Genomic DNA, 14,092 nt, shown 5'->3' with positions numbered 1-14,092 from the left:
GAACTGAAAATCACCGGCAGTGATTTCAGGTAGGACTTTTATCTGGACGGACTACAACCTTGGATTGGTACACTTCCGTATTAAAAAAAAACCTCATGATTACACATTATAAAAATCGGTAAGAGATTATACTGATTTTTATTCTACGCTACAAAGTGAAGAACACAATGCTGTTTACTTAAGGTCTGTTTGTAAATAAATTCGTGAGACCGATCCAACCGGTAACAAGTTCAGTTGTCAGTCACCGGGTAAGTAACGTTAACGACAGAAAAAAAACATTGCATTTCCTGCTATCAAAATGAGTTGATTGATATTGTACATTCTGTTATTCACTTAGCTTGTCTTCATATGACTATTAACCAGAACCTGGATGTCCTGTTACAGACTGTTGATGTGGTCATATAGCTAATGGCTTAGTCCAGTATTTCACTAAAGGAGCCAAACGTTACTCCTTAGTCCAATGTTACATGTTTTGTATAAAGGGCGAATTGACTCTGTAAACCAAAACAGCCCAGTAATCATCTACATGTGTTGAAACAAATCCCTATACTTTAATATCACATCAAAATAATTTCTCAAACGCAAAATACACATTTAATTTTAACCGGTTTAACACAGTTGCAGCAGACAGTACCTTTTTTTATAGTAACACGTTTGTGGCGTACCAAGCACAGGTTGTCCACTCTGTCTTCCGTCTGTTTTCCGTAAACAAGCGCTGTAACTTGGAGATATGGCCGTGTGGGAATCCTAACCCTATAAACGGTGTGTATCAATTTAATTTATTTCTTGCCGATATGAAATATAAGGTCCTTATGCTTCCAAAACAGTACCGCAAGAAATCAGTGTTTTAATGTTCAGACTGAGCGTCGCGGCACAAGAAAGCATACCTTTTTTTTTTTTTTTACAGAAGATGAATTCGTCATCGTCAATGACTTTTGTGTAATGGAACTGAGTGAGATGATCAAGGGATACCTATGGCAATGAACATGATAATGCCCTGGCTGTGACATCGTACTTGCTCCTCTTGACAGTCAATCCTTAACGACCACCTTTGTCCCCCCAACAGTAAAGGCAAGAAACCAGGATTACTTTTTATGGCAGTGTCAAGAGCTACACATTTCACACCAGCAGTGAGATTTCTTGGATCCTGCTACAAACAGAGACTCTTGACCCCACACCTGTCTGTGGGATGGAGGGCTGTTTCTGGAGGAGAGTACAGACGGCCAGGCCAGACACAGGACAACACCCCCATATGGAAGAAGTTTGACTTCAATAAAGGTGTGGAGGGGATACGGAAGCATTTTACTCTGCTGAAGAACGAGTTTCTGGGCCGCTGGACAGGGCCAGAGGGAAAGACACTGATTGAACATATCCTGGAACAGACCAGGGTGATCTGGGAGTTCAGAGGGCCAGAGAGCCTGGAGCACTGGACAGTGTCTTCAGACCAAGAGATCGGCGGGAGGAGTGAGGCCTATCTGAAGCTAGGCAGGAACAACGCTACATGTCTGATGTATGGGACCCTCTGTTCTGCTCCCCCCAGAGACGGAGAGACACGATATAGTGGATACTGCACTCTACGTTCCAAACCGCCCATGGTTAGTACTGATGTTGTCTTAACTTAGCCCAGGTGCCAGTCCGTTACTGCCCTCTTGCCAATGAGTTGGCATGATTATACAAACACCGGTACTCAGGCTAGTCTTTCCTCCCCAGTAAGATTAAACAGCTGCCAAACATTGAGCACGTCCTTCAGTCAGTTCCATGACTCATCCTTGGGAAGATGTTAACCCCCCCCCCAAAAAAACATGTTTTCTCTAGGGTTCGTTCGACAGTAAGAAGCATCACGATTGGTCCAGCTTCAACACCCTGCACCTGCGTATCCGTGGTGACGGGCGACCATGGATGATTAACGTCGGTGCGGAGACCTACTTCTCACACCAGAAGGACGACATGTACAGTTACTTCCTGTACACACGGGGAGGACCTTACTGGCAAGATGTCAAGGTACAGCTTAGCCAGGGACACTTTCAGTTGCAAATGCCATGACATAGAGACGTCATTATTCCACAGTCTACATATTAGAGGCATGTTTCGTTTAATTACAGCCCATTTCCATTTTGGATTTTCGTTTAAGGAAACTGTCTTCAATTGTTTGCATCTCACACTGCACATGACCGAGGCTATCGCCTTGTGAGCTTAGTTGTGACTACTATAGGACATGACCGAGGCTATCGCCTTGTGAGCTTAGTTGTGACTACTATAGGACATGACTGAGTGATCTTAGTTGTGACTGCTATAGGACATGACCGAGGCTATCACCGAGTGATCTTAGTTGTGACTACTATAGGACATGACCGAGGCTATCGCCGTGTGATCTTAGTTGTGACTACTATAGGACATGACCGAGGCTATCGCCGTGTGATCTTAGTTGGTCCAGAAGTATTTGGGTGCTAACATTTGATTGCACCTTTACAGATTCCATTCTCAAAATTCTTCCTCTCTAGTCGCGGGAGGGTACAAGATGATCAGCATCCTCTCTGGTTGGACAAAGTAAGAAAAGTTATACTACTACATAGTACTCAGACAAGGGTAAAATGATGATTCACTTGCTAGATTTTTGTAACTCTTAATGTCCGTTTTGTGCTCCTAGGTTAACACCATAGGATTAACGCTGGGTGATAAGGCAGACGGTCCATTTCAACTGGAGATTGATTTTGTTGCCGTGTGTAACGACCGTGCACACACAGAGAAGTTTGCATACGAAGTATACAAGAGGAACCCTGAAGTCTGAGGACAAGCATCACCCACCAAGTCCCCCTCCCCAAAAAAATCTGCTTCAGGAAATGCCAAATTTACTACATGTATTTACAATTCTGGAAAAAGTACAACATATACACACTGTAAAACATGAATTACAGATGACCAAAATATTTAACATGTTAACGTGAACAATAAAGTACATAACATTGTAATAGTGAAGTTGTTTGAGGAACGACAGAGTAAAACTGAACAATCATAACAGATGTAGTAAAAACAGGGTCTAATCTTTACAGGGGGGGGGGATGTGACAATAATTAGGTCATGACGAGGCCTCGTCTGGCTCCAAGCATGGTCTCCTTCTTCTGTTTCCTGTCTTCAGTCTGCTTTGTCCTCCTTTCCTCCCTTGAATAAAATTAAATATGGAAATCAATACAGCCATTCGGAAAGAGCGAGTTTCAGGACAGACACTCAGTTAGTTCCCTTGGACTTTTTTTTTTTTTTTTTTTTTCATTGAGTAATCAATGAACGATTGACAAAAGCTGAGAATTCAATTACTCAAATTCCCCCGCCACTTTTAACTTGTCAGTCCCCAACACTCACCTGGTCTGAACCGGGTGCTGTTTGTAGTTCTTCTGGTGTGAAAGAACAATCTGAGACTGGTCAGCTGTGTTCTCCTTGGTCTCTCCGTAAGGCTTCAGCTTCCCTACAGACACGATAAACCTGGGCGTTATATATCTCGACTAGCCACGATAAACCTGGGCGTTATATATCTCGACTAGCCACGATAAACCTGGGCGTTATATATCTCGACTAGCCACGATAAACCTGGGCGTTATATATCGAGACTAGCCACGATAAACCTGGGCGTTATATATCGAGACTAGCCACGATAAACCTGGGCGTTATATATCGAGACTAGCCACGATAAACCTGGGCGTTATATATCGAGACTAGCCACGATAAACCTGGGCGTTATATATCGAGACTAGCCACGATAAACCTGGGCGTTATATATCGAGACTAGCCACGATAAACCTGGGCGTTATATATCGAGACTAGCCACGATAAACCTGGGCGTTATATCGAGACTAGCCACGATAAACCTGGGCGTTATATATCGAGACTAGCCACGATAAACCTGGGCGTTATATATCGAGACTAGCCACGATAAACCTGGGCGTTATATATCGAGACTAGCCACGATAAACCTGGGCGTTATATATCGAGACTAGCCACGATAAACCTGGGCGTTATATATCGAGACTAGCCACGATAAACCTGGGCGTTATATATCGAGACTAGCCACGATAAACCTGGGCGTTATATATCGAGACTAGCCACGATAAACCTGGGCGTTATATATCGACTCAGCCACGATAAACCTGGGCGTTATATATCGACTAGCCACGATAAACCTGGGCGTTATATATCGACTAGCCACGATAAACCTGGGCGTTATCGCGACTAGCCACGATAAACCTGGGCGTTATATATCGAGACTAGCCACGATAAACCTGGGCGTTATATATCGAGACTAGCCACGATAAACCTGGGCGTTATATATCGACTAGCCACGATAAACCTGGGCGTTATATATCGACTAGCCACGATAAACCTGGGCGTTATATATCGACTAGCCACGATAAACCTGGGCGTTATCGCGACTAGCCACGATAAACCTGGGCGTTATCGCGACTAGCCACGATAAACCTGGGCGTTATCGCGACTAGCCACGATAAACCTGGGCGTTATCGCGACTAGCCACGATAAACCTGGGCGGTATCGCGACTAGCCACGATAAACCTGGGCGTTATCGCGACTAGCCACGATAAACCTGGGCGTTATCGCGACTAGCCACGATAAACCTGGGCGTTATCGCGACTAGCCACGATAAACCTGGGCGTTATAGCGACTAGCCACGATAAACCTGGGCGTTATCGCGACTAGCCACGATAAACCTGGGCGTTATCGACTTACCCTTGTGAGGCTTGTAGGTGAGAGGCTTAGAGAGACTGGCCTTCAGATCAAAGTTGGCCTTGTTGGTTCCAGGAGTGTGAGAAAGAACACTGGTGTTTGCATTAAACACAAATGCTGTTCCTTATATATATAAAAAAAAAGAAGGAAAAATGCCAAAGAAAACAGGAAGGAATCAATTCAGTTGTAATGCATAGATAATGCAAAGTAAAGACCACATAGAAATTACATTGAACGTGTTCTAGATTTAGAGAGGACGTTACCTGGCATCTTGGTGCTAGAGGGAACAGAGAGCTTGTTGACTTCACGTTTCCCGACAACTTTAGTCTCTTTTCCAGGAGTGACGAGATCCACGCGGGTTGACGGGCGCGCTGGTGTCTTGACCATAGACCTCTTGTGCTCGTTATCCTGAGTCGCCTGAGAGAACCTTTACACAAACCAACAGTTGGACTTAATCTATAACATTTCATTCCAGAAAACGGTCACCTTGAACAAAAGCTAGTGAGTTCACCTCTATTTTGCAGCAACTCGTCACACAGGGCACGGTGTGAAGTTCGTCACAAGAGGTTTAACCAGGAAGTTTCAGTAGCACTGTAAAGTACTTGGTACTAACTAAATCAGACCATTTTTTTAAAGACTCACCGAACATTGATCCTGCAAGTGGACAGGACTGTGGGTCTGAATGGAACAGCAGCGTCCTTCTGAGGGGAGTTGGTGCCTGAGACCCGGGTCGGTCTGCGTTGGTCTGTAGCCGGCTTACTGGCTGAGAGTCTACTTTTATCAGTGGCTGATTTGATGCCTGAGACCCGGGTCGGTCTGCGTTGGTCTGTGGCAGGTCTCTGGGATGCTGGGCTGAACAGGGAGGCACAGCTCGACACCTGGAAAACACATCAACGATTGATCACACCAAGCAACAATTGAATAGGAACCAATTAAGAAGCTAAAAAATATTAGAAATGTACTGCTTACCACTGGGGGTTTTCCTTCAGTCGGGTGAGAAAGAGTCTTATCGGAGAGAACCTAAAGAATATAAAAAGACAATATATAATTAACCATTTGATAAATTTATGAATTAGCTATGCTATTTTGTAATTAATAGTTCCTTGGGCTTATTTGAGATTGAACATCAAACCCCACCTTGACCACAACACAAACAACACCTCTAAACTATACTGCTCAAAAAAATAAAGGGAACACTTAAACAACACAATGTAACTCCAAGTCAATCACACTTCTGTGAAATCAAACTGTCCCCTTAGGAAGCAACACTGATTGACAATAAATTTCACATGCTGTTGTGCAAATGGAATAGACAACAGGTGGAAATTATAGGCAATTAGCAAGACACCCCCAATAAAGGAGTGGTTCTGCAGGTGGGGGACCACAGACCACTTCTCAGTTCCTATGCTTCCTGGCTGATGTTTTGGTCACTTTTGAATGCTGGCGGTGCTTTCACTCTAGTGGTAGCATGAGACGGAGTCTCCAACCCACACAAGTGGCTCGGGTAGTGCAGCTCATCCAGGATGGCATATCAATACGCGCTGTGGCAAGAAGGTTTGCTGTGTCTGTCAGCGTATTGTCCAGAGCATGGAGGCGCTACCAGGAGACAGGCCAGTACATCAGGAGACGTGGAGGAGGCCGTAGGAGGGCAACAACCCAGCAGCAGGACCACTACCTCCGCCTTTGTGCAAGGAGGAGCACTGCCAGAGCCCTGCAAAATGACCTCCAGCAGGCCACAAATGTGCATGTGTCTGCTCAAACGGTCAGAAACAGACACCATGAGGGTCCAACGTCCACAGGTGGGGGTTGTGCTTACAGCCCAACACCGTGCAGGACGTTTGGCATTTGCCAGAGAACACCAAGATTGGCAAATTCGCCACTGGCGCCCTGTGCTCTTCACAGATGAAAGCAGGTTCACACTGAGCACATGTGACAGACGTGACAGTCTGGAGACGCCGTGGAGAACGTTCTGCTGCCTGCAACATCCTCCAGCATGACCGGTTTGGCGATGGGTCAGTCGTGGGGTGGCATTTCTTTGGGGGGCCGCACAGCCCCCCAGAGGTAGCCTGACTGCCATTAGGTACCGAGATGAGATCCTCAGACCCCTTGTGAGACCATATACTGGTGCAGTTGGCCCTGGGTTCCTCCCAATGCAAGACAATGTTAGACCTCAAGTGGCTGGAGTGTGTCAGCAGTTCCTGCAAGAGGAAGGCATTGATGCTATGGACTGACCCGCCCGTTCCCCAGACCTGAATCCAATTGAGCACATCTGGGACATCATGTCTCGCTCCATCCACCAACGCCATGTTGCACCACAGACTGTCCAGGAGTTGGCGGATGCTTTAGTCCAGGTCTGGGAGGAGATCCCTCAGGAGACCATCCGCCACCTCATCAGGAGCACGCCCAGGCATTGTAGGGAGGTCATACAGGCACGTGGAGGCCACACACACTACTGAGCCTCATTTTGACTTGTTTTAAGGACATTACATCAAAGTTGCATCAGCCTGTAGTGTGGTTTTCCACTTTAATTTTGAGTGTGACCCTAAATCCAGACCTCCATGGGTTGATAAATTTGATTTCCATTGATAATTTGTGTGATTTTGTTGTCAGCACATTCAACTATGTAAAGAAAAAAATATTGAATAAGAATATTTCATTCATTCAGATCTAGGATGTGTTATTTTAGTGTTCCCTTTACTTTTTTGAGCAGTGTAGTTCAACTCTGACCCTGCGAGGTCCAGAGACCGCTGGTTTTCTGTTCTACCTGATAATTAAAATTGCACCCACCTGGTGTCCCAGGTCTAAATTAGTCCCGGTTTTTTTTTAAACACAGTGGAACTGGCTTTGAGGTCCAGAGTTGAGGGATATAGTTCATTACCTTCAGTTCCTTCACGGAACTTCTGAACAAATCAATTTGCTTGGTCTTCCTTTCCACGTACGAATCGATTGACTCCATCCTCTTGAAATGTGCCTCGTGGAGCTTTCTGAAGTCTACAATAGAAAGGGTGTAAATTATATCTATTTTTTCTTCTCTCCCCCAGGTCAGAATTTTGACTACTTATCTCGAGGCTTAATGTATTCCCGGACAGACATCGTTTCAAGCAAGGACCTAAAAAAAAAAAATGTTTTAGATCCTGTAGCTACAGAACGTATGATTCAGGTGACTAACTTGGTGTCGTAGGCTTCAGCATCGACTTCGTCCTCTTCAGGAGCCCCTCGTGGCGAGGGATCTTTCCCACTGGCTTCACCACCTTCTGTCCCTCTCCTATGCAAAGCAATATGAGAATGTGATCAATAAACATTTTTTTTTTTTTTTTTTACATTTTAGTAATTTAGCAGATGTTCTTATCCAGAGCGACTTACAGGAGCCTGGCTCAAGGACAGATTTTTTATTTATTTATTTATTATTACCTAGTCGACTCTGGTATTCGAAACCACCAACCTCTCGGTTACTGGCCCAATGCTCTTAACTGCTAGGCTACCTGCCACCCTAATGATGTTACTGAAACCAGAGTTGAAGCTCTACATAACACTTCCACGTCCACCAGACTAACCTTTCTCAAAAGTCACTGCTGGGGCTGCATCTTTGTGGCCAGGTTCAGGCGGTGTCTGAACATTGGTTTTCTGTGACTCCTCCACTGGTGCTGCCACCCCAGAATCCTTAGCGGCAGACGTTTTCCTTCTCTTAACACTCCCTTGGCCGATTCTGGGTTCAACCAGCTTCTCAAAGATCTAGATCAAAAACACCATAGTTCAGTTTCTCAAACAGAGCAAACATGTCCTTTCTTAACATAAGACACATGGAGACCACTGTCGGGGCACACACACACACACCTCAACTTCAGGCTCCTTCCTCTTCTTCGGTCGCCCTCTACCGCGACGTTTGGTAACAAACTCCTGAGCTTGATGTTTTAGGAAAGGCTCATCAACCTGTGATGAATTGACGACTTCCTGGGTTGAGTTGATGTCATCCTGTGCAGCGATGCCAGTCTCATCCCCCTGCTAAAATTACAACGCAAACAGAGCTAGTTATAAACACACAGAAAGAAAGTTAAGGAGAAATCGGTGTACCTTGCAGATCGCATAGAAGTGTAATAAGTTGCGTTTTTTTTTAAATGTCAAGTGCACAAATTACAGTGAAATGCCTTTTTTGCAAAGAAGTTCTTATCCCAACAATGCAGTGATCAGTATCAATTTACACCTGTATTTAACTAGGCAAGTCGGTGAAGAACAAATTCTTATTGACAAAGACAGCCTACCCCGGCCAAACCCAGAAGACACGGGGCCAATTGTGCTCTGCCCTATGGTACTCCCAAACACGGCCGGATGTGATAGAGCCTGGATTCAAACAAGGGACAGTAGTGACGCCTTTTGCACTGAGATGCAGAACCTTAGATCGCTGCGCCACTCGGGAGCCCTATGCAGTAATCAATGTAGTAGTATAAAGTATATGCATAGTCACTTTACCTCTACCTACATGTAAAATGTTAACCTCGACTAATCTGTGCCCCCACACATTGACTCTCTACCTGTACCCCTTGTATATAGCCTTGTTACTGTTATTTTATTGTTGCTCTTAAAATTAGTATTTTTTGTATTTTCTTGTTTACTTCCAAGTTTATTTAGTAAATACCTTTACACATCTGCATTGTTGGTTAAAAGGCTGGTAAGTATGTTGTATTAGGCGCATGTGACAAATTAAAATTGTGCTTTTAAGTCAAATAGAACAAGAACAAAAACGAGAGAAAAAATATATAATTTGAACAGAAGTTGGAGGGAGCTTCAAGCCAGAACTTAACGTACCTCCACTGCAACATCTCCCTGCTGCTGGAAATGCTCCTTGAGCACCTTCAGAAGCTTATCAGCCTTAAAAAAAACACACACACACACATAAAACAAAGTTAGCTAGGTTATACACTGCAAAACAACGTGATGGATAATCTAGTACGTTAACTAGCTGTTAGTTGGGTAACGTTAGCTAGCTAACGCGTTAGCTAACCCACCAACAACCCAATACAGTTACTGTTTACGATTTATTGTACCTTCAGTTTTGAGGTTTTGAGCCCAATCTCCTTCGCAAGACTGCGTAATTCGGCATACTTCATGGAATCCAATTCCATTTTTTTTCTTTTTGTTTTACCTAAAAAAACAAATTAGTTTGTCGCTTGAACACGTTTTATCTCATCCGCTCCGACTCACAGACAATTTATTTTGTCGCGCCTGACCGTTAAAATGCTCAGGTTCAAAAAACTGGAGTATAAGACGTTTGATTGGCTGGCGGATGTACACGGAAGTACCTCGCAACCAATCAAAACTAATTTCTATTAGCACCTTGGTTCTCCACTAGATGGCAGTAAAAACACGGAATAAACGGAATAAAACAACCGAAAAAGACACTTAATAAAATATATGTTTTGGGTCAGAAGTTGAAATAACGTGACATTTTAAATAAAATAATAGAAACATCTATGATTTCGAGTCATTTCAATACTGCGATACAAATGACCAAAGCCTGGAGAATGAGTCAGTGAACCAAGCCATTTTGTCGGGCATCCAGCAACTTTCCATTGAGGACGATGGAACAGTGTGGGCTGATTCCCGAGCGATATGTGAAGAGGCAACATGTCAACTCACTCAATTTGTCTTAGTAAGTTGCTCAATTACAACTAGCTAGTTAGGTGTTTAATGTTTTGTCAACAAGAAATCCAATTGAATATTACTAGTGTGTTTACGTTGTCAGGTTTATAACGAGGGGGAACCCGGTCTGAGAGGTGTTTGAACCAGCAACGCTGCCCCTATGAGTAACTCGTACTAACGTAGGGCCGAGACCCCTCGAGCAGGGTTGGCCAACTGGCTTCTTCTTTGGTGGTTTATCGGTTGGCATTGGTTATTGTTTGGTATCCAACGTTATGGTGCATTACCACCACCTACTGTACTGGAGTGTGGGCCAGAGACAGGGAGAAACTCATTCCTACCTGCCAGTCCTATTGCTCTTAAAAAATATAAACATATTTGAGAGGATATCTAATATGACGTTTTATTCAATATACTATTTAAACTCATTTCCCTAATCCCCTTCTCCTTCATATCAGATCTCAGGCTCTCTATTTCCCTCTGATACTGCCCACATTGTATCAATACGTGCTCCACGGTCTCTATTTCTTGGTAATACTCACACTTTCCTGTTGGAAGCTTTCCTATCACATATAAGGTCTTATTCAACAGACTGTGTCACACCCTTAATCTTGTAAAAATAGCCTCCTCTCTTCTGACCCTCCCTCACCGTCCTCCCCGACTTTCCTCTGTACTTGAAGTAAATGCTTGCCCTTAGTATCTCTAGTCAACTGCTCCTGTCATCTCTACACCATCACTGTCCATATCAGGCTATTAACCTGTCATCTCTACACCATCACTGTCTATATCAGGCTGTTAACCTGCTCCTGTCATCTCTACACCATCACTGTCTATATCAGGCTGTTAACCTGCTCCTGTCATCTCTACACCATCACTGTCTATATCAGGCTGTTAACCTGTCATCTCTACACCATCACTGTCTATATCAGGCTGTTAACCTGCTCCTGTCATCTCTACACCATCACTGTCCATATCAGGCTTTTAACCTGTCATCTCTACACCATCACTGTCCATATCAGGCTTTTAACCTGTCATCTCTACACCATCACTGTCTATATCAGGCTTTTAGCCTGTCATCTCTACACCATCACTGTCTATATCAGGCTGTTAACCTGTCATCTCTACACCATCACTGTCCATATCAGGCTTTTAACCTGTCATCTCTACACCATCACTGTCCATATCAGGCTTTTAACCTGTCATCTCTACACCATCACTGTCTATATCAGGCTGTTAACCTGCTCCTGTCATCTCTACACCATCACTGTCTATATCAGGCTGTTAACCTGTCATCTCTACACCATCACTGTCCATATCAGGCTGTTAACCTGTCATCTCTACACCATCACTGTCTATATCAGGCTTTTAACCTGTCATCTCTACACCATCACTGTCCATATCAGGCTGTTAACCTGTCATCTCTACACCATCACTGTCCATATCAGGCTATTAACCTGCTCCTGTCATCTCTACACCATCACTGTCTATATCAGGCTATTAACCTGTCATCTCTACACCATCACTGTCTATATCAGGCTGTTAACCTGTCATCTCTACACCATCACTGTCTATATCAGGCTATTAACCTGCTCCTGTCATCTCTACACCATCACTGTCTATATCAGGCTATTAACCTGTCATCTCTACACCATCACTGTCTATATCAGGCTGTTAACCTGTCATCTCTACACCATCACTGTCTATATCAGGCTTTTAACCTGTCATCTCTACACCATCACTGTCTATATCAGGCTTTTAACCTGTCATCTCTACACCATCACTGTCTATATCAGGCTTTTAACCTGTCATCTCTACACCATCACTGTCTATATCAGGCTTTTAACCTGCTCCTGTCATCTCTACACCATCACTGTCTATATCAGGCTATTAACCTGTCATCTCTAAACCATCACTGTCTATATCAGGCTATTAACCTGTCATCTCTAAACCATCACTGTCTATATCAGGCTTTTAACCTGCTCCTGTCATCTCTACACCATCACTGTCTATATCAGGCTTTTAACCTGTCATCTCTACACCATCACTGTCTATATCAGGCTTTTAACCTGCTCCTGTCATCTCTACACCATCACTGTCTATATCAGGCTTTTAACCTGTCATCTCTACACCATCACTGTCTATATCAGGCTTTTAACCTGCTCCTGTCATCTCTACACCATCACTGTCTATATCAGGCTTTTAACCTGTCATCTCTACACCATCACTGTCTATATCAGGCTGTTAACCTGTCATCTCTACACCATCACTGTCTATATCAGGCTGTTAACCTGCTCCTGTCATCTCTACACCATCACTGTCTATATCAGGCTTTTAACCTGTCATCTCTACACCATCACTGTCTATATCAGGCTGTTAACCTGTCATCTCTACACCATCACTGTCTATATCAGGCTGTTAACCTGTCATCTCTACACCATCACTGTCTATATCAGGCTGTTAACCTGCTCCTGTCATCTTTACACCATCACTGTCTATATCAGGCTGTTAACCTGTCATCTCTACACCATCACTGTCTATATCAGGCTGTTAACCTGTCATCTCTACACCATCACTGTCTATATCAGGCTTTTAACCTGCTCCTGTCATCTCTACACCATCACTGTCTATATCAGGCTGTTAACCTGCTCCTGTCATCTCTACACCATCACTGTCTATATCAGGCTGTTAACCTGTCATCTCTACACCATCACTGTCTATATCAGGCTGTTAACCTGCTCCTGTCATCTCTACACCATCACTGTCTATATCAGGCTTTTAACCTGTCATCTCTACACCATCACTGTCTATATCAGGCTTTTAACCTGCTCCTGTCATCTCTACACCATCACTGTCTATATCAGGCTTTTAACCTGTCATCTCTACACCATCACTGTCCATATCAGGCTTTTAACCTGTCATCTCTACACCATCACTGTCCATATCAGGCTTTTAACCTGTCATCTCTACACCATCACTGTCTATATCAGGCTGTTAACCTGCTCCTGTCATCTCTACACCATCACTGTCTATATCAGGCTGTTAACCTGTCATCTCTACACCATCACTGTCTATATCAGGCTTTTAACCTGTCATCTCTACACCATCACTGTCTATATCAGGCTTTTAACCTGTCATCACTACACCATCACTGTCTATATCAGGCTTTTAACCTGCTCCTGTCATCTCTATACCATCACTGTCTATATCAGGCTATTAACCTGTCATCTCTAAACCATCACTGTCTATATCAGGCTATTAACCTGTCATCACTACACCATCACTGTCTATATCAGGCTGTTAACCTGTCATCTCTACACCATCACTGTCTATATCAGGCTTTTAACCTGTCATCTCTACACCATCACTGTCTATATCAGGCTTTTAACCTGTCATCACTACACCATCACTGTCTATATCAGGCTTTTAACCTGCTCCTGTCATCTCTATACCATCACTGTCTATATCAGGCTATTAACCTGTCATCTCTACACCATCACTGTCTATATCAGGCTTTTAACCTGTCATCACTACACCATCACTGTCTATATCAGGCTTTTAACCTGCTCCTGTCATCTCTATACCATCACTGTCTATATCAGGCTATTAACCTGTCATCTCTAAACCATCACTGTCTATATCAGGCTTTTAACCTGTCATCTCTACACCATCACTGTCTATATCAGGCTTTTAACCTGTCATCTCTACACCATCACTGTCTATATCAGGC

At 43.8% G+C, this 14,092-nt stretch overlaps 2 protein-coding genes across 4 annotated transcripts; one reads left to right on the top strand and one right to left on the bottom strand.

Annotated features, from left to right (window-relative positions):
* Positions 1 to 37: 37 nt before the first annotated feature.
* Positions 38 to 2,969, top strand: LOC135532772 (complex I intermediate-associated protein 30, mitochondrial-like). 3 transcript variants are annotated; one of them, XM_064960212.1, is made up of 6 exons: positions 43 to 248; positions 675 to 762; positions 1,067 to 1,595; positions 1,816 to 2,001; positions 2,473 to 2,547; positions 2,648 to 2,969. In XM_064960212.1, the coding sequence occupies exons 3-6, from the start codon at positions 1,095 to 1,097 to the stop codon at positions 2,786 to 2,788; spliced, it is 903 nt and encodes a 300-aa protein (XP_064816284.1). In that variant the 5' UTR covers positions 43 to 248; positions 675 to 762; positions 1,067 to 1,094; the 3' UTR covers positions 2,789 to 2,969. The 3 variants fall into 3 exon arrangements, with proteins under 3 accessions (XP_064816282.1, XP_064816284.1, XP_064816283.1); XM_064960210.1 differs by lacking the exon at positions 675 to 762 and having other exon boundaries at positions 38 to 118; XM_064960211.1 differs by lacking the exon at positions 675 to 762 and having other exon boundaries at positions 44 to 248.
* On the bottom strand, positions 2,845 to 9,952 carry LOC135532771 (nucleolar and spindle-associated protein 1-like). The gene is made up of 12 exons (XM_064960209.1): positions 9,774 to 9,952; positions 9,535 to 9,597; positions 8,566 to 8,733; positions 8,286 to 8,463; positions 7,901 to 7,996; positions 7,610 to 7,722; positions 5,701 to 5,751; positions 5,374 to 5,609; positions 4,995 to 5,158; positions 4,735 to 4,854; positions 3,358 to 3,460; positions 2,845 to 3,159 (listed from the first exon to the last, which is right to left on the bottom strand). Exons 1-12 carry the CDS (start codon positions 9,849 to 9,851, stop codon positions 3,072 to 3,074), a joined length of 1,458 nt encoding a protein of 485 aa, XP_064816281.1. The 5' UTR covers positions 9,852 to 9,952; the 3' UTR covers positions 2,845 to 3,071.
* Positions 9,953 to 14,092: the final 4,140 nt, after the last annotated feature.

This window comes from Oncorhynchus masou, unplaced genomic scaffold, assembly GCF_036934945.1.
Source record: "Oncorhynchus masou masou isolate Uvic2021 unplaced genomic scaffold, UVic_Omas_1.1 unplaced_scaffold_2016, whole genome shotgun sequence".
Taxonomy (NCBI): Eukaryota; Metazoa; Chordata; class Actinopteri; order Salmoniformes; family Salmonidae; genus Oncorhynchus; species Oncorhynchus masou.
The sequence above is the reverse complement of the archived record's forward strand: the minus strand, read 5'-3'. Positions and strand labels throughout refer to the sequence as shown.

Bases quoted from the DNA above. Each gene is read 5' to 3' on its own strand.
- LOC135532772 (XM_064960210.1), top strand. From the start codon at position 96: ATGATTACACATTATAAAAATCG. The intron at 2,002-2,472 runs GTACAGCTTAGC...GCACCTTTACAG, and splicing joins CTTACTGGCAAGATGTCAAG to ATTCCATTCTCAAAATTCTT. The intron at 2,548-2,647 runs GTAAGAAAAGTT...TTGTGCTCCTAG, and splicing joins ATCCTCTCTGGTTGGACAAA to GTTAACACCATAGGATTAAC.
- LOC135532771 (XM_064960209.1), bottom strand. From the start codon at position 9,851: ATGGAATTGGATTCCATGAAGTATGCCGAATTACGCAGTCTTGCGAAG. The intron at 7,723-7,900 runs GTTAGTCACCTG...TTTCTATTGTAG, and splicing joins GCTGAAGCCTACGACACCAA to ACTTCAGAAAGCTCCACGAG. The intron at 5,610-5,700 runs GTAAGCAGTACA...TGTGTTTTCCAG, and splicing joins CTGAAGGAAAACCCCCAGTG to GTGTCGAGCTGTGCCTCCCT.